The 25,769-nt window shown below is 41.6% G+C and overlaps 2 protein-coding genes across 8 annotated transcripts in view; one reads left to right on the top strand and one right to left on the bottom strand.

Moving 5' to 3' along the window:
* LOC100014763 (sodium channel epithelial 1 subunit alpha) overlaps positions 1-25,769 on the bottom strand; it is a 158,362-nt gene that overhangs the window by 36,473 nt on the left and 96,120 nt on the right. The window contains exons 1-2 of one of the 6 annotated variants that reach the window (XM_056799262.1): positions 16,079-16,171; positions 15,102-15,160 (exon numbers count right to left, since the gene is read on the bottom strand). The exons of 4 other annotated variants lie outside the window; for them this stretch is intronic. Coding sequence is in view for 1 of the 2 variants with exons in the window: in XM_056799261.1 (XP_056655239.1) it covers positions 1,452-1,461 (10 nt within the window). In the remaining variant the exon portion in view is untranslated. Of the gene's footprint in view, positions 1-1,451; positions 1,587-15,101; positions 15,161-16,078; positions 16,172-25,769 lie in introns of those variants that run through there. One more of the 6 variants, XM_056799261.1, reaches the window with a different exon arrangement.
* LTBR (lymphotoxin beta receptor) lies at positions 1,547-17,569 on the top strand. 2 transcript variants are annotated; one of them, XM_056799270.1, is made up of 13 exons: positions 1,547-1,685; positions 6,161-6,239; positions 6,805-6,890; positions 11,079-11,896; positions 12,007-12,085; positions 12,804-12,929; positions 13,020-13,172; positions 13,670-13,766; positions 13,973-14,058; positions 15,295-15,402; positions 15,767-15,792; positions 16,022-16,250; positions 16,635-17,569. In XM_056799270.1, the coding sequence occupies exons 4-13, from the start codon at positions 11,801-11,803 to the stop codon at positions 16,874-16,876; spliced, it is 1,242 nt and encodes a 413-aa protein (XP_056655248.1). In that variant the 5' UTR covers positions 1,547-1,685; positions 6,161-6,239; positions 6,805-6,890; positions 11,079-11,800; the 3' UTR covers positions 16,877-17,569. The 2 variants fall into 2 exon arrangements, with proteins under 2 accessions (XP_056655248.1, XP_007503709.1); XM_007503647.2 differs by lacking the exons at positions 1,547-1,685; positions 6,161-6,239; positions 6,805-6,890 and adding an exon at positions 13,385-13,438 and having other exon boundaries at positions 11,619-11,896.

Raw genomic sequence — 25,769 nt, 5'->3', positions numbered from 1 at the left:
TAACAAAACTTAACAAAACAAAAAAGGTTATTTACTGACTGACTAATTGAAAGATTAGAATTCTGATGGTAGGGGGAGGAAGACAGTAAGGCATAATTTTAGAATATGGAAACTCTTTGGAGAAGGGAAGGGGAAAAGGAGGGCATCAAGGGAAGGGGAGCTGAGAAGTAAACATACTCCATAAAAGCACTGAATATTTGGAGGGAGAGCTCCTCCACAGGTGAAGGGTACACAGGAGGGGATGCTGGTAGGTCTGGAGAAAAATTACTTCCAAACATTGCCTATAGAACTTTATTCTTAGCTCTTTCTAACCCCAGCCTCAGCTCTTCAAGAGGTGCCCCTAATTCAGCCTGATTACTGTGTCTCAGGCAATGGTTCAACATTTGCCAGATACTGCCACACCCCTTACCCATGCATGCTTTCACTTTCTCTCTCCCTTTCCCCCTCCTTTTTCTGCTGGTATATTCTCATACCAGGGGATGAGGGCCTAGGATGGAGATGAGGGATGAGCATGGCAAGGTCTCTCTGGGAACTGCCTATAGGCAGGAACTTCAGGAAAAGTCCCTACCCCTTCGCTCCCTCATGTCCCACAGCTATTCCTGACATAGAAGTGATTCTGTCCAGAGCACCTGATACTATCCAGTCCTGTTCAATCAAGATTCACTAAATAATGAAGAAGAGACCGCCTTTTCCTGCCCCTCTCCAGATTCACTACCCTCTTACTATCATGCATGTCCCACCCTGAGTCAGAGATATGACAGGGATTTTGATTCCCTCTTTACTCAAGTACTGAATGGATCCCTGATCTCATTGGTTTGGATCTTCCCTCCAGCCATGTAGTTTACAACCCATCGACAGTGGGCCAGATTGAGTTATTCTTGTCCATGGTCTCAGAAAAGGAAGTCTTCTTCCAGAGGAGCAGGGTGACTATCTACTTGACATTCCTCACACTTGTCACTTGACCAGTCCATCTTTTCCTATCATACATTTTTCTGATGATATCCTTTATACCTGATCGTCAAAGTTCCAGATGAATCTTCATTGCCCTCTATGTAATAATTCATTTTCAATATTTTCAAAGGCTGTTGTGTTCTTTTGCCCACATGATAATACCAATTAAATGTTGGCATTTTTTTAATGGAACTTTGTTTTAGGAAGATGTTTGGGGTCATTAAGGAAGCAATGTAATTTCCTAAAAAAAAATTCAGCTTACCAACCACTTCAACCACTTAATTCTGGACCCAATGTCCATTTACATGGTCCATTCTGGATTTATATAGTGGTAGACAAGACCTACAGGTTGTACACACAGCTGACATCTGTATTTTAGGCAAGAGATATTCTATTCTTCATCCACTTGATTTGTCCTATGTGGATTATAAGGCTTAAGAAATACAACAACCTTCTGATCATGTACAGGTGAAGAATATTACTGGGAGATCTATGCTTACCAAATACCATATCTTTCAGGTCTTCAATGGTTATCAGATTTCTTCTAGGAGGCTCTGAAATGTTCTGGGATTTGACGAAATCAGCATTATGTCATCTACAGACAGGATCATCTGGAGAATTTGGCTATCCTTAAGGAATTCCTCTTCAACCTGGACTTTGCACTAAATGTCTCCTATCACAGAGGCAAATACATTTGGCAAGCTGTTATGCTTCACTGTTTATTATATTCAAAGGTTTGTGATATTGTTATATCTTTCAAGGAACCATGAATGAATTGGACAGATGGATGGATGGATGGATGGATGGATGGATGGATGGATGGAGCTACCTTGATGGAAGACAGCCTTTAAGACAATATTTTGCTTTCCATTATCAATCACTTTTTTATAATCAACAATAAGAATTTTGGGATCTTGTATTTTCTACATTTTTCATTCAATTGTGCATAGGCCATAGTCTTATACAACTCAATGCATTAGGGGGTGCACCTAGGGAATTTTCAAAAATATCTAAAGCAAATATTTATTGAACATGTAGTCATAAAGGACAGATTTTGAGTGATCACTGAGCATGCATTTATTAAACCTATTTGTCATGCATTAAGATAGTCACTGGGAATAAATACAACAAATAAAACTAAAATTTCACTCAATTTCTTTTTTTTTTTGTGAATTAACCCCTAAACTTAATTTTTCCAATTAATTAATTAATTAATTTTGAGTATTTTTCCATGGTTACATGATTCATGTTCTTTCCCTCCCCTTTTCCCTCCCCCCTGCCTGAGCTGACAAGCAATTCCACTGGGTTATACTACTAAACTCTACTTCAAAAACACAATCTTGCGGGCAGCTGGGTGATTTGGTGGATTATGAGGCCCAGAGTTGAAAAGTCCTGGGATCAAATTTGCCTCAGATACTTCCTAGCTATATGACCCTAGGCAATTCACTTAACTCCAGATACCTATCCTTTACTTCTTTTCTGCTTGGAATCAACACTTAGTATTAATTCTAAGATAGAAGGTAAGAGTTTAAAAGGGGGGGAGGGGGCTTTCCAATCAAACCATGCTCCTCCAGCCACATACGTGGTCATGAAGAGAAATGGGTGGAATTTAAGGACTGGTGATCCAAGGCACATTCTTTTAAACATTTTACCTTTCTTGGTTCTTGGTTATATGAATTTACATAATAGCCTGAGCCACAGCAACAAAGTGACCAGAGAAGTCAAGGCAGAAGGGGAGTTGGGAAGGGGGTGATTGATTTTTCCTTAGCCCAGCCACAATCAGCTGGAATCCCTTAGGGGGAAGAGGGGAGGTGGAACTCCCCTGGGGGGCAAAAAGGAGAGAAAACCGAAGAGAATTGTAGAAGAGCCCTCTTTGACAGTGGGGCAACGAGATCACTGGATGCACCCTCTTCTTCTTGTGTCAGATCCTCAAAGTAGGGGCAGAGGGGAAGTGAGCGAGAAGAGGAGGAAGGAAGCAGGCGGGTTGCAGCTGCTGCTGCTGAAGGAATGGAAGTTCCCAAGCCAAAGGAAAGAAAGCCTCCCCCACTCCAAGAGGGTTCTGGACCCAGGAGAGCATCATTTGATGAGAGGGAACCTTAGCCCATACCTATGGTAATGGCAGAGATTCAATCCACTGTGGAATATTATCTGCAAAAGTCTAGCTCTTCCTAAATGGGTACTCAGTCTCCAATCAGGAAGCCCAGATTTCAAACAGACCAGAACTGCTAGGTCAATTCACTGACCAGCTTTGTGACCCTGAACAAGTCACTTAACCCTGGTTGCCTCAGTTTTCTCCTTTCTAAACATGGGGATAATAATAGCACCTATCTCCCTCAGTTGTTTTGAGGATAAAATAAGATGATATTTTTAAAGTGCTTTATAATCAAACAGTTAGCCTTTATTAATTTTTAAGCCTTTATCTTCTATCCTGGAATCAATACTCTGTATTGGTCCTAAATCAGAAGAGCAGTAATGGTTAGGTAATGGAGGTTAGGTGACTTGCCCAGGATCACACAGCTAGGAAGTATCCACCTAATTGCCCCCTCCAGCTAGTCTTTTTTTTTTTATTAAAATGTTCATTTTAATAACAAATTTCTACATAAGTTTTCCCAAGTCATATGATCCATATTGTCTCCCTCCCTTCTTCCCTATCCCCTCCCGGAGCTGACAAGCAATTCAATCCTCCAGTTAGTCTTTTTTTTTTTAAAACCTGTACCTTCAGTCTTAGAATCAATACTATGCATTGCTTCCAAGACAGAAGAGCAATAAGGACTAGGCTAGGGTTAAATAACTTGCCCAGGGTCAGCCAGCTAGGAAGTATCTGAGGACACTTTGAACCCAGGACCTCTTGTCTCTGGGCCTGACTCAATCCACTGAGCTACCCAGCTACCCCCATCCACCTAGTCTTTTTAAAATAGCTATTATATGCCAGGCACCATGCTTGTGCCCAGTGCTAGGGAGAGAAAAATAAGGCAAAAGACAGGAAGGAAGGAAGGAAGGAAGGAAGGAAGGAAGGAAGGAAGGAAGGAAGGAAGGAAGGAAGGAAGGAAGGAAGGAAGGAAGGAAGGAAGGAAGGAAGGAAGGAAGGAAGGAAGGAAGGAAGGAAGGAAGGAGGGAGGGAGGGAGGGAGGGAGGGAGGGAGGGAGGGAGGGAAGGAAGGAAGGAAGGAAGGAAGGAAGGAAGGAAGGAAGGAAGGAAGGAAGGAAGGAAGGAAGGAAGGAAGGAAGGAAGGAAGGAAGGAAGGAAGGAAGGAAGGAAGGAAGGAAGGAAGGTCTTGATAGATCTTTGGAAGTCTGCACCTTAGAAAGATATGGATTGGAGTGGTGAAAGACTTCAGGCAGGGAGAAAAACCAGAAGATTATTGCAAAGTATGAAGTGATAAGGGCTTGTACTAGGGTGATAGTAGTGTCAGAACAGAGGAGAGTTTATGATTTGGAGCAGAACATCCTAAGCCCTGGAGGGCAGGGAACCTTTCCTGTTTCATTTTTGTCTTCATATCTCTTGTATTTAGCACAGTATAAGCATTGTATATATAAGGTATTTAATAAGAGCACACAAAATTAATAAATTAATAAATGCATTTTTGAGGGCAGCTTGAGTAGCACAAGATAGAGATCCAGGCCCAGAGTCAGGAGGTCCTGGGTTTCAAATTTGACCTCAGACACTTCCTGGGCAAGTCACTTAACCCCCATTGCCTAGTTCTTACCACTCTTCTGCCTTGGAACCAATATGCAGTATTGATTCTAAGGCAGAGGTTTAAAGGTTAAAATAAAAAATAGCAGGCCATGCCAGACTAACCTATGAGTCAGGTAGGGATTGGTATTATTCCCATTTTGTAAGTGAAAAATCGGAGACATAGAAAGGCGAAGTAGCTTATTAGTCAAGGGTCAAGATCACTTGACTAAAGACTAAAACCCAAGTCTCCTAACTTCCTCCCACCCCATGCCCAAACCCTTACTTTCTGTCTTAGTAACAACGATAGATAGATAGATAGATAGATAGATAGATAGATAGATAGATAGATAGATAGATAGATAGATAGATGAACAAGAGTTAGCCAAATAAGGTTAAGTTACTTGCCCAGGGTCACACAACAAGCAAGTCTCGGAATCCAGATTTGAACCCAGGTCTTCCTGACTCCAGGCCTGGTGCTCTATCTTCTGTTTCCATCCCTCTCCTAACTTTTCACTAAACCAAATCCTGATAGTTTGCTTCAACTTCCCTTTTTCCCATGTCCTCTTGGGTTTCATGTGCCATTGGGATTTCTCTTGCTTTTCAAGGCTGCCCTCTAATGTTCATTTTAGCCTGATTTCAGCTCAGGGAAGGGAAGTAGGTTAGTGATGCCCACTACCTGATATCAGATTATTTATTCCAGTGTTTCAATCTCTGTATATTCTAGCTGTGGCCTGAGGGCAAAGTCCCCAGAAAACTGCAGGAGATTTCTTCCATCTCACCTACAACCAAGGTCTCCAGATAATCACATGCCTGTCACACTCCATTTCTCTTCCCTACAGCATGGTCCTGTGAATCCAGCATAATAAATAAATGGGCAGAGGACAGTGAGGGATCTATGCTCAAGGGAGTAGACCTGTCAATGCTGTACCCCAGTGAGAGTCACAGGAGATATTGGAGATACAGAGAGAAACCTGGAACCCCAGGACTCATACTTCCCAAGCTCCAATCTTTAACATCTCCATCATTTGCTAATCCACCACTTCTGTGCATCCCTCCTTTCTCCTATCTCCCCTTTTGGAAGTATGAAAGGGGCTACTGATGTTCCATATGAGAACACAGTGGAAAAATTCTAGACCTCTGATTCAGAGAACCTGTCCAACAGGATGACTCTGGTCAAGTCACTGTATCTGTCCATTAAAGAACTCTTCAGTATGAAAACTCCCCTTACCAAGGCGGATTGCAACCACTCACTCTGTGCCTTCTCATCCAGTGTGATTTTTTTTTTCTAAAGTAAGTGGTTACTAAGTTTATTTGGTTGACATTGATGTTAAATGTTTGGATAGCATCCAGTGCAATTCTTGCCCATGAAGAGGTTTCTAACATATTGGAAACCTTCCTCTGGGTCTTATATTATTTTGAGAATACAAGAGTAACAAATTTTTACTATATAACCAGTCCATCTATCTTTTTTCCCACATCATTTATGTCCTTTAACTTATCACCAACTTCTTTATTGCTTCTAATTTCATTTCAGTAAAAATGGCGCAACGTGATTCATTTCCTCTAGTAGACGATCAACTCTTTGGTTGTTGGACATTCTGATTAACCACCAGGTGTGTGCAGAGAGGCAATTGTTAAATTTTCAGTGTGAGTATTTACCAGGAAAACCAGTAAATGCTACAAATCTGGACCTGACTTATTGTTTCATTGATTGTCTTCTAGACTTTAAAAAGTGTTAATAATGCAAATTAAACTTAAAAGTGTATTGCTTGGGGGCAGCTAGATGCCAAGCCTAGAGTTGGGAGGATCTGAGTTAAAATATGACCTCAAACATTTCCTAGTTGGGTGACCCTGGGCAAGTCACTTAATCCCCATTACCACTCTTCTACCTTGGAACCAGTACACTGTATTAATGCCAAGATGGAAGGTAAGGGTTTCTTTGTTCATTTGTTTTAAGTGTGTTGCTTATATTGTTTTCCCTAGGGAAGAGGGTTGGTAAACATTTACCAGTACACTCCCAGGAACAACACTAATTAATGTGTGTAGATGGCCTAAAAATAGAATCACAGAATTTTGGAGTTTAAAGGAACATCTGGGAGGTTCTAATCTAATCCATACCCCAAAACAATCCCCACTACAATATTACCAACAAGTGCTCATCCCACTTTTGCTTTTAAGACTTTCAGTGAGAAGATTCCACTGTCTCTAAAGGAAGCCCATTCCACAGATGGATTCCTCTAATTTTTAAGAAGTAATTCCTGACGGTAAGTCTAAATCTGCCTTTTTGCAACTTCTCAGTTCCCTTTGCCTTCTTTCCTGCCATTCCATCACTCTTATTGAAGATAGAGGAGTCTTCTCCTTTCTAAAAAACTTTTGGGATTTTATTTGTTGGGTGGGTTGCCATGGGCCTGGAATTTATCTTCTAGGGGCCAACATCCTTGGAAAGCAAATACAGGCTGTTAGCAGCACTGTTTTTTTTTTTTAAGGTTGCATTTATTAGTTCTGTTCTTTTGCACTTGTTTGCAATGTTTTTATGCCCTAGTACATGGTTAATCTTTGTGAATGTGCTGCTGACAAGAAGGTGTAATCCTTTTTGTCCCTATTTATTTTTCTCCACATATCTACTAACTCTAATTTTTCTAAGATTTCATTCACTTCTCTTACTTTCTTATTTATTTTTGGGTTCAATTTATGTAGTTCTGATAGAGGAAGATTTAGGTCTCCCACTAGTGTAGTTTTTCTATCTATTTCATCCTTGAGCCCCACTAGTTTCTCCTTTAAAAATTTGGACGCTATTCCATTTAGTGCATACATGTTGAGTACTGATATTTATTCATTGTCTATACTGCCTTTCATCAGGATGTAGTTACCTTCCCTATCTCTTTTGACTAGATCTATTTTTACTTTGGCTTTGTCAGATGTCATGATTGCAACTCCTGCCTTCTTTTTCTCAGTTGATGCCCAATAGATTTTGCTCCATCCTCTTACTTTTACCCTATGTGTATATACCTTCTTTGTGTGTGTTTCTTCTAGACAACATATGGTAGGATTTTGGTTTCTAATCCACTCTGCTATTTGCTTCCGCTTTACAGTTGAGTTCATCCCATTCACATTCAAAGATATGATTACTACCTATGTATTCCCCATCATTTTGATTTTCTCTCCTTGTCCTACCCTTTCTTCTTTCATTATTTCCTTCTACACCAGTATTCTGTTTTTAAATCAGTCCCCCTAATCCCCACCCTTATTTTACTTTACTTTCTCACCCCTCCCTTCTTATTCCTCTCATAATTTTCTTTTGGGGTCTTTTTAAGCTACCCCACATACTCTCCCCCCTTATATTACTTCCCTCCCCACCTCCCTTTCCACCCTCTCCTTTTTATTCCCCTTTTGTTTTTTTTAGAGTCTATTAAATTCCCTTCCCCCTCTCTTTCCTTCCTCCCCCCTTTTTTAACTCCCCTTCCCACCCCTCTCAGCTTCCCTATAGGGTAAGATAGAGTTCAATACCCCCAATGGATCTAGATGCTCTTTCCTCTTTGAATTGATTACACTGAGAATAAGGTTTGAGTATTACCTTTCAACACTCTCTTCCTCTCCTTCTTATAGCTGTATTCTTCCCCCTCCCACTTCCATGTGCTTTTTTGTATAGTATAGAGTATCCTAATTTTCTTATTTCTTCAAGTTTCTCTTGATGCCATTTTCTCCTCCTCCCCACCTTTTCTTCTTCTTTTTTTATATATGATTTTAAACCACTTAGTACCCCAATCTCTACATATGGATAATTCTTCTAACTACTATAATAGTAAATACAATTTTTGACAGTTACAAATAACATTTTTCCATATAGGATTTTTGGCCTTATTAAAGACCCTTAGAGAACAAAAAATAAGACCCCTCTCTTATTTACCTTTTCATGTTTCTCTTGGTTTTTGGATTTCGACGTCAAATTTTCTGTTTAGTTCTAGTCTTTTCTTTACAAATATTTGGAAGTCTTCTATTTTGTTAAATGGCCATGCTTTCCCCTGGAAGTATATAGTCAATTTTGATGGGTAGGTGATCCTTGGTTGTAGACCTAATTCTCTTGCCTTTCTGAATATCATATTCCAAGCCTTGCAGTCTTTTAGTGTGGAGGCTGCCAGATCCTATGTGATCCTGAATGGTGCTCCTTGATATCTGAATTGTTTCTTTCTGGCTTCTTGTAATATTTTCTCCTTAGTTTGGAAGCTCTTGAATTTGGCAATTACATTCCTGGGGGTTGTCTTTTGAGGATTCAGTGTAGCGGTGATCTATGGAGTCTTTCGATGTCTATTTTGCCCTCTTGTTGCAGAACCTCAGGGCAGTTTTCTTGGATAATTTCTTGTAGTATGATGTCAAATTTTCTGTTGGTTTCCAGGTTTCAGGTAGGGCTATGATTCTCAAATTGTCTCTTTAGGATCTGTTTTTAAGATCAACCACCCTCTAAATTGGATATTTTGTGTTGCCTTCTAATCTGTTATTCTTTTGACTTTTGATTTATTAATTCTTGCTGTCTTGTGAAATCATTAGCTTCTACTTGCCCAATTCTAGTTTTTAATGACTGGTTTTCAGTTAAGATCTTTTGATTTTCCTTTTTCAGTTTGATCTTTCTTGCTTTTCATAGCTTTCAGCAGTTCATTTCTAGTCTTCAATTTGCTTATTATTTCATTTGATTTCTGGGCTTCAGTTTCTAAGTGGAAGAGCCTGTCTTTTAAACTGTTATTTTCTTTTTGGACTATTTCCCACTTTTCTTGCCACATCTCTTCCATTTTTCTGACAATCTCGGTTAAAATCTTCAAGAACTTGTGACCAATTTCCATTTTTCCCAAAGTTTTTGGTGTGTTTAATTGTTTGTCATTTTCTGCTGGTTCTTCTTTAGTCTGTTTTTTTTTTCTGCATAAAAATTATCAAGGGTCAACATTTTCTTCTTGGTTTTTTGGTGTTTGTGGATTTTAGTTCCTGGGAGTTGGTGGCCATTGCCTTGTTCCTTCCTAAATGAGGAATGTGAGTGATCTTTGTATTGGGTTCTAAAGAAGTTTTTGCCCTGAGGATATTTTTCCCAGTCCTCAGCAGTGTCCAGCTGCTATTAGTGGTAGGTCCAGCCCCAAAGAACTTAAAGATTGCCTTGCAGAGGTCTGGGTCTAAATTGTAGGCAAGTCTCTGTATTGAGCACTGGAGATGTTTTTGTCCAGAGGCTATTTTTCAGGTCTCTGTGACATTTTGCTTTAAATCTCCCCTCTCTGCCCAAGCTCTGTGCCCTATCTCCACTTTTCTGCCTCCTGGGGTCCCCAGACTTGCTGTATTTACAGGCAGGTCCAGCCCCTAAGAACTTAAAGATTGCCTGGAAGAGGTCTGGGTGTGGAGTGTAGGGAGGTCTCTGTATTCAATGCTGGGAAGGTTTTAGCCCAAGGGCTTTTTAAGCTTCTCTGCTGTAGTTTACTTTGAGCCATTTCCCTCTGCCCAAGCTCTGCAATACCCTATCTCCATATTTCCTCAGTCTCCCAGTATTCTGAGTCTAGTTTCTCTTAGAGGCAAGTCTATTGTTTTCAGGCAGTCTCTCTCCTAGAACTTAGAAGTTTGTCCCATGCTCACTCAGACTCTGGAAAGGTAGGTGAAGTGGGGGAGGGGTGATGAGCTCACCCCTTAGTGGGGGAAATTTTGCCCCCTTTTAGCATGAAAATGCCCTAACTTTGCCTACCTTCTGTGCTGTGTCCTACCATGGAACTCCTTCGCTCCTTTGATTTTGGTTTGTCATTTTGAAGCACTCTGTCTCATCAGTGGAGAGAAGAGGTAGAGCACTGCTTTTACTCTGGAGCCATCTTGACCCGGAAGTCTGTTAGTAACACTGTTGTAGGAGCTACTCTTGCTTGTGCCCCTCTGACACAACCTTGGAGAGTTTGAGGTCACTAGGCTTCAGAATTAGACTTTTGTATAGGTGTCTCAGGGCAGTAGGTAGCGTGGTAGATAGAGCAATGGGCTTGGAATCAGGAAATCTCATCTTCATGAGTTCAAATCCAACCTCAGACTTTTTCAGACTAGCTATGTGACCCTTGGCAAGTCACTTTATCCTTTGTGCCTCAGTTTCCTCATCTGTAAAATTAGCTGGAGAAGGAAACGGTAAACCACTCCAGTATCATTGCCAAGAAAACCTCAAAAAGGGGGTACACAACTAAAAAATGATTGAACATAGGAATCTCACTTGCAAAATCTGGATATTTACACTGTCTACCTCCTGGGGTTGTTTACCCCAATAGAACATAAGCTCCTTAAGACAGGGAATATTTCATTGTTGTCTTTGTGTATTCTGTGCTTAGCACAAGACTCAGTACATAGTAGGTGCTTAATAAATGTTGACTTCACTGATGATGAGGAAAGCATAAGGCACTAATGTTCTGCTTGGTTTTCAGGCTTCTCCTTCCTCTTCCTCTCTCCCCTAGGGCAGAAGTGGAGTGGGTCTGTCTGAAGAGGAGGGGTGTAGGAAGAAGAAACATGTGTCCTGGTATGGCTTTCCAGGGAGGCTGCCATTTCCCCTTCCCCTGGACTCCCCAGGCTATTGGTCTTTATTCCAGTTGGCAGTGGCCCCAGGCCCTTCCATCTTAGCATTAGTGTTCTTCCATTTTCCTGTCTTTTTCTGTCCTGCATCTATCTCTTCCTCCATCTGTCTATTCCCCGAGACTTCCTGTCTGTTTGTCTTTCTGAGGAATTGGCTACCCCTCTGTCCCAGGTCTGTCCGAACACTCCTCCCTTGGCTCCCTTCCCAGCTGGGTCCCCTACACCAGGGAGCCCTGGGCCTGGCCTGCCCCGCTCCACTCACCCCCTCCTTCCTCCCTCCTCTAGCTCTGCCCTGCCCTCACGTGCTTTCCCAGACACACAGCCGCCCAGTGTGGGCTCTGGCCAAGCCTGTTCCTCTTCCCGATTGCAACAGGCTCCATGGGTAGCTCCCAGCTCTCCTTGTCCCCGCCCCAAGGCCCAGCTCCACTCCCACTTCCTGAGCTAAGCAACTAGAGCCTGGGAGGCCAGGCCCGCCGCTCCCTGCGGCCCCCTGGGGGCACCTCAAGCCCCCCTGCCTTCCCTTCCTTGGGGCTCTGAAACTTGCCTGCCTAGGATTCCCCTCCAGGCCTTTGCAAGCCCTGACTTCCCGTGCCTCTCTGTGGACGCCATGCGCCTGCCCCAAGCCTGTTCCCTCCAAGGCCTGCTCCGGGGCCCTCTCCTCCTGGGCCTCTTTGGACTTCTGGCTGGCCAGCAGCTCAGACAGGTGAGACCAATGGGGCAAAGGGAAAAGGGGTGGGCGGCTCGCTCCCTCATGGGTCCCCTCTCCCATCCATCACCTCCCCCCTAACGAAGCCCATCTTGTCCCCACCTCAGGGGCCTCCGGACACAAAGTGTGCAGACCAGCAGTATTATGAACCCAGACACGAGGTCTGCTGTTCCCGCTGCCCGCCAGGTGAGAGGCTGGGAGGGGTGGTTGGAAGAGGGGGAGTGGAGGCCTTGGTGCCATGCAGGAATTCCCAAACCCTTCCTCCCTCCTGGGGTGCTCCCCAAACTCAGGGAACCATCTAGAGGTCAGGCCCCTGGAGGAGCGAGAAGACCAGCCACCGAGGGAAAAGGCTGGAGGGGGCAGAGAGAATGAAAAGTAAGGATACCCGGGCTTTGTACCAGGTTTTGCTTCTTTCAAAGAATTGTCATCCCTTCTAGCTCATGCTTTCTTCAAAACACCCTGGGAAGTAAGGCAGACGGCCCCAATTTACACATGGGAAAACTGAGGCTTTTAAAACATTCCAAGATTTTCCCAAGGTCACCTTCAAAAAGCTATAGCAGAACCAAGGTTGGAAATGAAGCCTCCTTAAGAGTGTTGAGTCTAAGTATTTAATAAAAGGATCTTTCCTTCCCCCAAAAGCCTCCCCTTCCATCTTAGAATCAATACTGTGTATTGGTTCCAAGGCAGAAAAGCGGTAAGGGCTAGGCAATGGGGGTTAAGTGACTTGCCCAGGGTCACACAGCTAGGAAGTGTCTGAGGTCAGATTTGAACCCAGGACCTCCCATCTCAGGGCCTGGCTCTCCATCCACTGAGCCATTTGGCTGCCCATCATTAATAGCATCTTGAAGACAGGATAGGCCGGCAATCCAAGATTAATTCATTTTCTACCCACGAACTCTTCTAGGTATGCATGTCCTTGAATTCTGTAATCGACACCGAAACACCACGTGTGCTCCGTGCCCTCCGAGGTCCTATAATGAATTCTGGAACCACATCAATGTGTGCCAGTTGTGCCGCCCCTGTGATAAAGGTAAGTGCCTGGGAGACATCCCTGGGTGCTCCTTCGGTGAATGCATGACTAAAACACGACTGTTCCTGAGCTTCTCCCCCTCTGTCCCAGTGCTCGGCTTTGAGGAGGTAGCTCCCTGCAACGCCAGCAGGAAAACACAATGTCGATGCCGCCAGGGCATGTACTGCCCCAACGGGGGCACTGACTGCGAACACTGCGAGCCACTCAGCTCCTGTCCTCCAGGCACAGAGCCCGAACTTACAGGTCAGAGGATGCCGAGAGAAGAGGGAAGTGACCGGGCACTTGGAGAAGGAATGGGGGGCTGATGAGGTGAGAGAGGGGGGCTAGGATAAGCCTTGGGGGTTCCAGGATCCCTTCACCCCCCCAAGACAAGAAGACACCCTCTCTGACCTGTGCCCGGTAGACCACCCCAGATGGTCCCTCTCCTTGGTGGAAAATTCTTCCTCCTATCCTAGGTGTTCATCTCGCCTCTAAGATAGTGAGGAGAAGCCTGAAGCAGAGGAACTGGGGTAAGAAAGGGATGGAAAACAGCAGGTAGAGAAGGACTTTGGGTCCTGGTTGCTGCCAAGCCAAGCTAATCCAAGATTGTGACAAATACAGTTAGAGCTAAGGAGCAGGGCAGAGATTGGAAAGTCACAAGACAGTGCTTGAAGAGGGCATGAGATGGGCAAAGATCGGGCAAGCCAGGCACCTCTGCAGTAGGTGGGTATTACCCTGCTCACATCCACCTCTCTTGCCAGATAAGATTGGAGAGTTTGACAACAACTGTGTTCCCTGTAGCGATGGGTACTTCCAGAACATCTCCTCTCCTGATGTTCGGTGCCAACCTCATACCAAGTGAGTGCCTCTGGCCCTGGAATAGGACTTGCCAGCCTTCTCCTCCTTCCTTCCCCACTGGGGACAAGGTGTCTCTGGTGGAGTCCCTTTATCCTCTCCCCTCTACTTCTGGGAGCCATATAGTGTTGGTACCAGATCCAGCACACTGGGGAATAATAATGGACAAAAGCGTCAAATACGCATGCTATTCCCTCTTTTCTCCTCAGCTGTGAGGCACAGGGCCTGGTGACATCTGTTCCTGGTACTGCCGTGTCTGATGCCAGGTGTCAGAACTCGCCTCCAAAGATGCCGGGTAAGAGTCCAGGGATGGGGAAACACGAAGGAGAACCTAAATCAATATCCTTTGCCCTTTCTAGAGTTGATTCCTCACCTCGAAAATGGGGCCAAGTCAGTATTGTCATTCTTCTCAAAATTAGGGCAAGAAAGTGGTAGCAAGGGCTCCTTAAAGAAAAATAGTGAGCAAGATAGGTGACCCTGGGCAAGTCACTTAACCCCCATTGCCTACCACTTGCCACTCTTCTGCCTTTAAACCAATACATAATATTGATTCTAAGATGGAAAATAAGGATAAAAAAAGAAAAATAGTACAAACTGATCATTTCTTATCCAAGGGCTTCATAGATCTAAAAGTAGAAAGAACCTCAGAGGTCATCTAGTCTTCTCTCATTTTACAGATAAGGAAACTGAGACCCAGGGAGGCTGGGTGATCTGTGTAATGTTACAAAGGTAGGGGGATTTGTACCTAAGTCCTCTGACTCCAGACACAGTGCTAATTGTTAATAATTTATAATTATCTGTTATATTACCTGAAAGCTTGAAGGAAATTTAGTGATTGTTTAGTCCAACCCTCTCTTTTTTTTAAGTGAAAATAATGAGGTGCTTGGAGCTAACTGGCTTGTTCAAGGCCAAATATCTAGTTCATATCAGAATTAAGACTAGCTCTCTTAACTTCAAGTGTTCTTTCTTCCCATTAAGCTATGCTAAATATATATTCCCTCAAAAATTGAATTTTCCTTATTCCCTGAATCATGAGTTAGACTCTTCATGACCCCTTTTGGAGTTTTCTCTTGGTAAAGATACTGGAGTGTTTATTCTTCTCCAGTTCATTTTACAGATGAAGAAACTGAGGCAAACAGGGTTACGTGACTTGCCCAAGGTTATCCAACTAGTAAGTGTCTGGGTCCAGATTTGAATCCAAAAAGGTGAATCTTTCTGAATTCAGATCTGGCCTTCTATCCACTCGCTGCCCCAGAGTGAGAGACAGTAGGGTAATAATAAGAGTAGCTAATATTTTTATAGAATTTTAAAGTTTAGAAAGATCTTTACAGGTCTTACCTCAACTGGATTCTCAGAATTCTTTTTGTTCAATTCAAGGCTACTTATTTTCTCTTGTTCTGTGTTTACAAGGAAGAGGAGAGAAGGGATGATTTCTTCAATGTGGTTTCCATCAAAGAGTCCTCATAGGCTCCCCCATCTGCCTCTTCTTTTTCAGATTCAGTAATCACAGTTCTACACTTTTCTCTTACAGGGACAATTTTGCTGCTATCTGTCCTGGTCCCCATGGCTTCCATTCTACTCCTTATCTCAGTCTTCTCCTGTGCCTGGAAGAGGCATCCCTCTCTCTGCAGGAAGTTGGGTAAAAGAAAGTTGTAGGAAAGGGAAGAGAAGAGTGTGGGAGCCTCTGATCTGGATGGATGGATGGATGGATGGATGGACACAGCAATGAATGTCCCATTTCCTCAATGCTCCTTTCTATTTTCCTGTATCCTCAACAGTCCAGATGTCTCCAACTCATCTTCCCCATTTTATTCTTTGTGAGGTTGGAGGATGGAAGGGGCCTGCTGGTTGAGGGATCCAGGAAGACATGACTAGGGCCCAAGATGGGGGGGGGGGGCAGGGAAGGGGGAGGAGGTTGAAGGTACGTTTGTGGGAACTTTGGAAGAGGACAGAGCCTGGGGAGAAGGAGAGAGAATCTTATGTCCTTTTCCTTTTCATTGCAGGGTTACTACTCAAGAGGAGACCAGAGGTAAAGGTGGCCAAGGAGAGTTTAGAAGGGAGGGAGAGACTGAGGGTGCATGCAGCATGGAGGATGGAATATAACGGGTAGGAGTGGGAGGGGGGCATATCCAGCCTCAAGTGGAAGGCTATTTTGGACAGACTTGAGGGAGGCTGTTCTGCCCAGGATGGAGCAGCAGGGGGACATAGAAATTGTTGGAGTCTGAGGGCAAAGTCATCAGTTGGGCTCTTTCCTACAGAGAGAGGATCCAAATCCTCCCCCAAACCAGGATATCCCCAGAACAAATCAGAAGTACCCTGATTTGGTAGAACTGCTCCTAGATTCCTCAGGAACAGCACCTGTGGCCCTGAATGGACATCCCCCTTCACCTGCCATGGAAACAGAACCCCTTCGTCAACAAAGCCCCCCGGACCAAGGCAGAGATCAGGGCACAGAGCCTGGGGAGCAGGGCCAGGAGGTGCACCATGGTAAATATAGGGAGCAGAGAGGGGCAAGAGAGAAAAGGCTATGAAACACCAAGTATAGGAAAAATGGGAGCTAGCAAAAGGGGGAAATAGTGTGCCAAGCTAGACAGAATATACTAAAATACACAAATTCAAAGAAAGAGACTGAGACATCCAGAGAGACAGCTAGAGATGGTCACATGCAGAAGCTGTTTTAATCAAGGAGAGAGACTAGTCCACAGAACAAAATAATTGGTTAAAAGCCTAAAAAGTTGGGGAACGGAGGAAAGAAAAAAGAAAATAAGGGATTTCTGAGTGGGATAAGGCAAAAATGGAAGAAAGAATGACCCTCTTTTTGTGACTGCACTCTCTTTACCCCTATCTTACTCTTTTCCCCCTTTTCACCAGGTACCAATGGTTTCCTTGTCTCAGGTGGCTCAGTCACTGTCAAAGGCAACATCTATATCTATAATGGACCAGTCTTGGGAGGAGCACGGGGGCCTGGAGACCCTCCACTTTCTCCTGACCCCCCCTACCCTGTACCAGAAGAAGGAACCCCAAATCTCCTGCGTTTCAGTGAACCCCACCAAGAGGATGGCAAGGCCTGGCATCTAGCTGAGACTGAAACCCTAGGATGCTATGCCCACTAGCTGGGGATGAAGGAATTCCAATTTGTTGACTATTCCTGAAAATATCTGAAGGAAAGAGAGAGGAACCAGAGCACCATCTTACCTGAGGCAGTCTTACCCACACAGGATTTCTAGGGGGTCTGAATTAAAGCCTCCTGAGAAGGCAGAGTTACCACTGAGTTGAATCACAGACACTGCTAAAGGTAAAGAAGTGCTGACTGTGGGTATTGTGTGGGATATTTTACCAAAGAACTTCAGCACATACTAGGGCATCTAGTCCCTCATCAGGGACTTGTCCATACCGGGCATGGACACTGCCAGGACATCTAATGCCAACTCCTGCCTGCCTCTTGGTTCCACCACACATGCCACTACCACCACTACCTAGCACCGAATGGATACTGGCCTTGAGGCATTCCCACCCCATGACTACTGGGATGATGGGAACCTTTGAGCACACCCATTCCAACCCCTAAGCCTCAGGGACTCAATGGGTGGGGTAAGTGCCTCTTCCCGAACTATGACAGAGCCAGCCCGGAGATAAGGTCATGTGGGAGAACTCTCCTGGAAGAAGAGAAAAAGGTGTCCCTTTAAAATGGGGGTACGGGGTTGAGATTTGGGGTAGGATTTTGTAGGGGGGAAGGAAATGATAGTTATATTTATAAATTGCAATATAACCACTTGAAATAAAAAAAAACAACTGAGAACCTGAAAGATTTTATTGATTCATTTAAGATTTAGAAAAATGTCAATAAACAGATGATTCTCCAAGGACCCCCTATAAAGGCATTAAACACAAGGAAAACATTTCTTCTTCTGAGTTAAAGTGGTTCAGGGACTTGCCTTTCAGATGATCTCAATAAGGATGGAGCTTGGAAATTTTAGATACCTGGATTTTTAACCTCTCCATTAGGCTGTGTTTTTCAAGTGGCAGATGTTCTAAGTGACCTTCTGACAGATCCTAGATGTCAGTTAATTCCCATATCCTCTAACAAGTGCCCCTAGTTCAAAGAATCCTAAATTATGCATTGCTGTGGAATCCATAGACTTTAAATGTCAGTTTTCAGGAAGACAAAGTCATTTGACTCTTAAAAGTTAAGCTTGTATTCTTGCCCACAAAAAAACACATAAAGTCACTTCATCAAAGACCTGCAAACAAGGGTTGTCTATAGGTAGAACCAATTACTCTGTTTTCCCCCAGGAAAGAAGTAGCTTTGAATCTTCTCATTGTTGAGAATGATTAATGATTGGTTGAGACGGTTTTCACTTGAAAAAAATGGTAGAGCAGATGGTACCATTTGACCTCTTCTATAAAACAATGAGTATTTTGCTGAAGATGGGAAGTCCTGGGTTTAAATTTGACCTCAAACATTCACTAATTGTGTAATCCTGGGCAAGTCAATTTATTCCAGTTGCCTAGCCCTTAGCCTTGGAACCAATACTTAATATTGGTTCTAAGAAAGAAGATAAAGGATTAAAAAAAAAAGAATGAATGATTTGAACTCACTAAATACTTGGTTTAAATGAAAATGAAAACAATTAAACTGAAGACCTATATCCAAATGGAATTACCATGAGAAGGTACCCACAAAATATCTACCTCAATAGGTTAATACAAATGTTGGATAGAGTTTTTTACAAATAATAATATTAACATGATTCATAGGCATTTAAAGAACTATTTAATCAGTATAGCTTGCCATTACTTAGATACTTGGGTGAGTAGAGCAAAGATTTGTAGAAGCAAGATCTACCTTAGACAGGATAGACACAGCCTTTTCTTAAAAAATATTTAAGAGTTGACTAGTCCAAAGGACTAAGGCTCAAACCATCAATCTTTTCTTTTGAAACCTTACCTTCCATCTTAGACTCAATAATGTGTACTGGTTTCAAAACAGAAGAGCATTAAGGGCAAGGCAATGGGGATTAAGGAGTTGCCCAGGGTCACTGTGAAAGGAAATTCTTGGTTCTCTTTGTCTATTTTGAGTTTACACTTGTAAAAAGGGAATCCTTTATTCTCTTTGCCTAGTTGGAATTAACACTTTGGTTAACAATAATTTAAGTACCCCTACTTAGTATCTCACTAGATTGTGAAGACAGGATTAACTCTCCTTTGTCTATCTTTTAATTGGATCAACAAAAGCTTGAGCTAGGTGGAGGAGCTCACAAACCACTTAGAGAATTCACACCCTCAGAAACTCAATCAGCCAGGAATCTGTGAACCTTTTTGATGAGAATTTACTTCTCTAAAAGGTGAGAAGTGGATCCCACAGACACTTCCCCCTGGGCAGTCACCTAGCTAGAAAATGTCTGAAGTCAAATTTGAAGCCAGGACCTTCTATCTCTAGGCCTTTCTCTCTATCCTCTGGGCCACCTAACTGCCCCCTCAATCTAACTTGAACCAAATCAAATCAAGATCGCCTGAGTTCAAATCTAGCATATAAGGTGTCAAAATTTCTTTTCTCAGGCAGGTTTAACTCATGTTTCTTACTTGTGAGCTGCCATGGCAAATATGGAGGTAGGGAATCTGCCCAACTGCTTCAAGATATATCCTTGCTAAATATCCTTTCCATGACATTGATGAGTAAGCTTCCTTATAAATGCTGGATTGTCTACAAGTGAGTATTTCATTTCAATTCCAAATCTGAACTGACCTGACATGACCCAAAACATTTGGAGTTTGATTTGAATCAGAATGATCTCATGGTTGAAGTGAAGGAAGGCAACATGGAGAAAAAGGAGGGAGGCAGCTAGGAGGCTCAATGAATTGAGAACCAGACTCAGAGATAGGAAGTCCTGTTCAAATCTAACCTCAGACACTTCCTACTGACTAACCCTGAGCAAGTCATTTAACCCTCATTGTATACCCCTTACCACTCTTCTGCCTTGGAACCAATACAGAGTATAAATCTAAAATGGAAGGTAAGGGTTAAAAAAAAAATTAAAAGGACTGTTCAAAAGACAACAAACAATGAAATAGCCCCAGAAGGAGTGAATGAATTTGGGGAACTGAACCCAGAAAACCTAGGCTTTGTCACCTTGGAAGGACTAAGTCTCAGGTCTGATTCCTATGATGAGTGATGCCAAAATCTGGTAGTTCCCAATTCTGATATAAAGTGGTGACAGTGAGTAGGAACAGTCCAGAAATATCAGCTGATGACATATCTGGCACAATCACCAATCTTCAGAGGTCAGGACCCTGCTGCAAGCAGGCTCTCTTGGAACAAAGGTCTCTACCTATGTACCACAGCCAGTCAGGACCTCCCTTCTGCACCGACTGACCTCTCTCTGGAATCCCAGCGAGGTGGGGATAGAATCCAAATCTTTGTCCCTTTGGGGAAAAGTCCTTCTTCTGAAGGACTACCTCCTCTTTCCTTCAGGAGTGAAGTTTCTGTTTCCAAGAAACAAAGCACCTTCTAACAACTGTATACCCTTTTTTCTCCAAGTCCTTCCTGATGGCCTGATGGTCTGATGGCCACCTGGGTACTCTACCAGTAGCATTGTGAAAGGATCTTATTAGTTTCAGATTATTATAACAAAGGATTACTATGGGCCTGCCACTGTCCACTGTGCTGGGACCTGCAATGTTGCCATTTCATTTTTGTTTTTCTTTAATTTGTACTGTAATAGTAGCCTTAAAGAGATAAGAGTAAGTTTTTAGAGAAGTTGAAGGTTGTCTTTAAGATGCTATTGTGGGCACATGCTAGGAACTCTGGAGAAAGGATTCTGGAATGCAGGGGGCAGTGGAGGAAGAGCAACTGACACTTCTTCCTGTCCCAGGCTGAGGAGAGGAAGGAAGAGCTCTTGTTGGCTACCTTGATCTAACCTGTTTGGAAGAAGTTTGAAGGTTCCTGAAATACATCCTAAGAAGATATAACTTTGCCTGCTGCATTTTAACAACTTGCTGAAAAGGTTTTGCCTGGAAAATCTTGTCTGTGGGCTCTGGGGGTTTACCTCAGGGTTCAGACTCACTTTGGGTTGACTTGGTCAATTTGAGTCCACTCTTAGCAGATTGGAGACATATTCTAAGAAATATAACCAAATCCATGACTGAGGGTTATAGCCAGGTGAGGCTATAACAGTGAGGGTCTTGTGGGAATAGCTAGAACAGGGAGCTGGTCGAGTAGACTTGAAGAACTGAAGACTTTCTCATGGGGGAAACTTGGATTCTGTGGGTTGGAGAGCTAGTTTCCCTTTAGTGTCACAGACACTTTGTTTGAACCTCAGTCTTTACCTCAATCTATAAATAAAAATAGTTAATGGTTTTCATACAATATAGTCTCTAAGACTTCTTTGCACACTGACCCAGAGAAGTGAAGTGAACAACTTCCTAGGTGGTTGTCATTATCAATCCACCTTGGTCATTCCCTTAATATCAATAGAGCAATATTTTTTTTAGTACTAAGCACCTTTCTGGGCATAGTGTTAAATGATCTATGAATGAGGGTCTCATTTTATCCCAGTCCTAAGCAGGAACTAGTAGACCAGTTTGACTCAAGTCCGATCCAGACAACATTACTCCATCCACTGTGGCAAATTGCAACTCCTCCATGTCCTTGCATTTATCCAGTGAGATTATTGCATCCATATCATTCCATAAATATTGTCTATAAAATCCATCCAGAGTTATTCCTCTGCCCAATCTAATTCCTTGGTGGGCGGAGGGGGAGTCCCAATATAGTGTTCAGACTCTCTATCTGCTCTTTGTTTTTTGTTGTTTTTTTTTTTTTAATTTTTGCCTATAATTGGCACACTTTTTCTTCCAGTTATACTTGTCCTCAACAATGTCTTCTAGTTATTTATGACAATGAAATTCTCTAGAAGTCCAATAATTTGTCCCTAATTTGGAACCATCATTGTCCACTGAATTTGATCTGAGTTGTGTTGGCTCTAAAGGATATAATTTATATTGTTGAAGTCCTTTTTATATGTTGTTTTAGTTTTGTTTTTCAGTTTGCCTTTTTTCCCCACCAGATTGTATTTAATATATATTTTTTAAGTTTTATGGATTCTTTTGTTTTAAAATCATAATTATTTCAGGATATGTAATACAATTACATAGGACTTATATATAGGGAAATTGTTGAATAAAAACCTATGTCTGACAGTATATGCAAATATTAAATATGAATAGTTTATCACCTTTGCAACCAAAAGAAGAATTTTTTTCTCCTAGGCCAAGATTGGGCTTGAAACATGGCTGGGATGTTCAATCCCTTTATAAGACCAGGAAGCTGGTCCCCTCATCAGGGAAGATGGGGCTAATGAGAATCTTCAATATAGCTATGCTTTCCTTTTGGTTAAGTCTTCCCATGTTGGGATAAGAGGAAAGAAATGGTATCAGGATAATACTGATTCTATCAAAACTTGGTGGCCAATCCCAGGAGTGAATTCTTTGGATCAAAGAATAATAAACATTTTACCAACTTCTCACATCATTTCAAATTGTCTTTCTTTTCCCAGGTAGACTAATTTGTAGTTCCATTAGCAGTAATCATGTGTTGTTTTTCCTCATTTTTCCCTCTAGGAGTGCTTTTTTCAATCTTTTTTACCATTTTTTTTATTTTGTTAATGTAAAATAATAACTCTAAGTCGTTTTCATTTTAAATCCTCTAATTATTAGTGATTATGATAACTTTCATGTGACTTTAAAATTTTTTCCAGATTACATATTGATATAATTTTTAATATTCATTTTATGATATTTTGCAATCCTCACTTTCTCCCAACTTCCCTCTTCTCCCCATTCCCTCCTTCCTTCCCAAGAAGATAAGTAATATGATATAAGTTGCATATATTATCATATAATAATTATTTCCCTGTTCACTATATTGTGAAAGAAGACATATATTGCTTACATGAGAGAAAAATTCATGGAAGAAATAAAGTGATAAATGGTTTGTTTCTATCTGAAATTAATAATCATATGATTACTAATAGTTTTCATGCCTTCTTTAAGAAATTGTTCATCAACTTTGACCACTTATTGAAAATTGGATCTTAGTCTGATACTTTTGTGTCAATTTCTTGTAGATTTTGGATATCTGATTTTTATTATAGATGTTTGGTTCAAATGTATTTTCTCCTATTCATAATTTTTTCTTATTCTAGATGCATTTATTTCAAATAAAATTTCTAAATTTTATATAACTGAAATTGTTTATTTTGTCTTCTATAATCTCAATCTCATGCCTATGTAACCCAACCTGGACATAATCCTTTAGTTTACCAAATTGGTGAAAAGAAGAGCTCATATTCCATCTTGTGCCTTGCAGGAAGAAGTACTGCTGGGGGGATCTGATTTCTAGGTGCCAGTTTTCTTCCCCACCCTGACCTCCTTTTCTGGGATATAGAAAAAGAATGGCACTCAAAATTGATAGGACCCTTGTCCTGGGCCCCATAATGATTACTTCTCTGAGGAAAGAGATAGAAGAGAGATCTGAACCCAGCTCTTATGTCATACCGTATGTGTTAAATTAAACCTATTTTCTTCCAAACTACTTTCCAGTTTTTAAATACTTCTAGTCAAATAAAGAATCCAATAGTTTGTATTTGAGGATTTACTGAACACTAGGTGGTTATTTACTTTCACCTCTAGGTTTTACTTTTGGAATCTACTTGTGTAAACCTTAAAATTTCACAGACTTATGAATGTTAAAAATTTTTACTCCACATTGAGGAATCCTCAAATTCCCTACTGAGAAACATTCCCCATTTTGATGTGAGAACTCGCCAGGATCAGAAATGGGAGGACCTCTACTCCACCCATACTTAAGACTGCTTTAGGGGAAAAAAACTCCTTGCTAAACAATGAAAGTACTTGGACCCATGCTTATAATAAGGCAAGGAGTTCTTTGAGCCAGGTTTAGAATTGATACAATGGGATGCTAGGTACCTAAAAGGGTCAGGCAAGTTTTCTCTTGATGAGATTAGTTGACTCAGCTGTGTTTTCTCTTGTTCAGACCTACTGAGGAGATTTGGTCGACACAGCAGCATTTTTTCTGATTCAGACTTACTGAGGAGATTGGTCGACTTAGCAGGAATTTAGATGGGCAGTCCTTTGGAAAGCATCTACAGTGATTGGTAGATGTAGGGACTTAGGGGAGGTGACATGGCAGAAAAACCCCTATATAAGAAAAAGCAGAATCTCTTGAGGATATATATATATGCTTTTGGAGAAAGCCTTTTGGAGGATCTCTGATGAGGATCACTTGGGAAGAATCTCTTGAGAGAGGCTCTGCAGAAGGGAAGCTCTTGGAGAACACTCTCTAAGGAGGTCTCGCTGGAGCTCTCTCTGATGAAGTCAGCTGAGATGGAGCTGGCCTGGTGTCACTAGAATCCTTGTTTAGGCAGACCTTGTGGTGAGTGTTAAAAGACTGACTGACTGATTCTCTCTCTTAAGACTCAGGTCTAGGCCATATTGGCTTGAGGCCCTTCATAATTATTCCTTTCCTACTCTTTCTCTAAATCCTCATTATATTATTAATTAAAAATCTCTATAAAAACCCAGTTGACTTGGGCATTTGAATAATTGGGAATATTTCCCTGGCGACCACCTTATATTTGATTTAAAAATCAAGACACTGTAGTGAAACATATTTTCTGTGGTCAAATTTACTCACCCTCTCTTATATCTATCACAATTTATATCTTCCACCATTTTAACTCACTACAGTTTAAGATCTCAACCATTTTAAATCTCACACTTGTTAAGCTCTTTTTCTATTTTTTTAACTTGTACCAGATAGTTTTGATAATTATTAGCTAATAATAGAATTAAATATCTGGTGTTTCACTTCTACTTCTCTTCATTATTTCTCTAGATATTCTTGATCTGTTGTATCTCCATATGAATTTAATAATTACTTTGCTTAATTTTCCTGATTAATTTGAGTAGTTATAAATTTCTTATAATATTGTACAATCTATCCATGAACATTGAATAATATTCCAATTATTTAGGTCTTTCTTAATTTCTGTAAATAGTTTTCCTATTGTACCATGTTTATGTCTTGATGAGCTCATTCTAAAATAATTTTATGAATTTTGTAGCAAAAGAAATTGTTTTCTATTTGTGAAGATTAAAATTAACTCTCCCCTGATTGTGAAGATTAAAATTATAACCCCTGCCTATTTTTTTAGATTTAATCACCAAAAGTGTAAATACCCTACTTAAAACTTGAGTATGGAGATCTGCCCATTTTTAGATCTAATCACCAAAAGTGTAAACATCCCACCTAATCATTAAGTGGGAGGTCTGTGACCCACATATGCAATAGTGGGTGATGAATCAGACTTAAACTAACTGCCCCGGGCAGTCTTAAAGCAAAGCTTCGACTGTTTGGTAGACATAAAATTAGGGGAAGACACAGGAAGTGATACAAAAGAAGCATCTTTAAAAGGAGCTGTCACTTCCTGTGAGGAACAGCTCTTCATTCTTTGAAAGTGGAGACTAGAGACAATTCTTCATTCTTTGGAGTGCAGGCTGGACCTGAGATCCTGTTCCTAGTGAGGCGTGAGATTTAAAATGATTGAGGTCTTAAACTATAGTGATTAAAATAGTGGAAGATATAAATTGTGATAGATATAAGAGAGGGTGAATAAATTTGACCGCAGAAAATATGTTTCACTACAGTGTCTTGGTTTTTAAATCAAATATAAGGTGGTCGCCAGGGAAATATTCCCAATTATTCAAATGCCCAAGTCAACTGGGTTTTTAGAGATTTTTAATTAATAATATAATGAGGAATTAGAGAAAGAGAGAAAGAGTAGGAAAGGAATAATTATGAAGGGCCTCAAGCCAATATGGCCTAGACCTGAGTCTTAAGAGAGAGAATCAGTCAGTCAGTCTTTTAACACTCACCACAAGGTCTGCCTAAACAAGGATTCTAGTGACACCAGGCCAGCTCCATCT

Source organism: Monodelphis domestica, chromosome 5 (genome assembly GCF_027887165.1).
Source record: "Monodelphis domestica isolate mMonDom1 chromosome 5, mMonDom1.pri, whole genome shotgun sequence".
Taxonomy (NCBI): Eukaryota; Metazoa; Chordata; class Mammalia; order Didelphimorphia; family Didelphidae; genus Monodelphis; species Monodelphis domestica.
The sequence above is the reverse complement of the archived record's forward strand: the minus strand, read 5'-3'. Positions and strand labels throughout refer to the sequence as shown.

Excerpts from the sequence above, each read along its gene's own strand:
- LTBR (XM_007503647.2), top strand. The coding sequence starts at position 11,801 with ATGCGCCTGCCCCAAGCCTGTTCCCTCCAAGGCCTGCTCCGGGGCCCT. Across the intron at positions 11,897-12,006 it reads CTGGCCAGCAGCTCAGACAG|GGGCCTCCGGACACAAAGTG; the intron begins GTGAGACCAATG and ends TCCCCACCTCAG. Across the intron at positions 15,793-16,021 it reads TACTCAAGAGGAGACCAGAG|AGAGAGGATCCAAATCCTCC; the intron begins GTAAAGGTGGCC and ends TCTTTCCTACAG.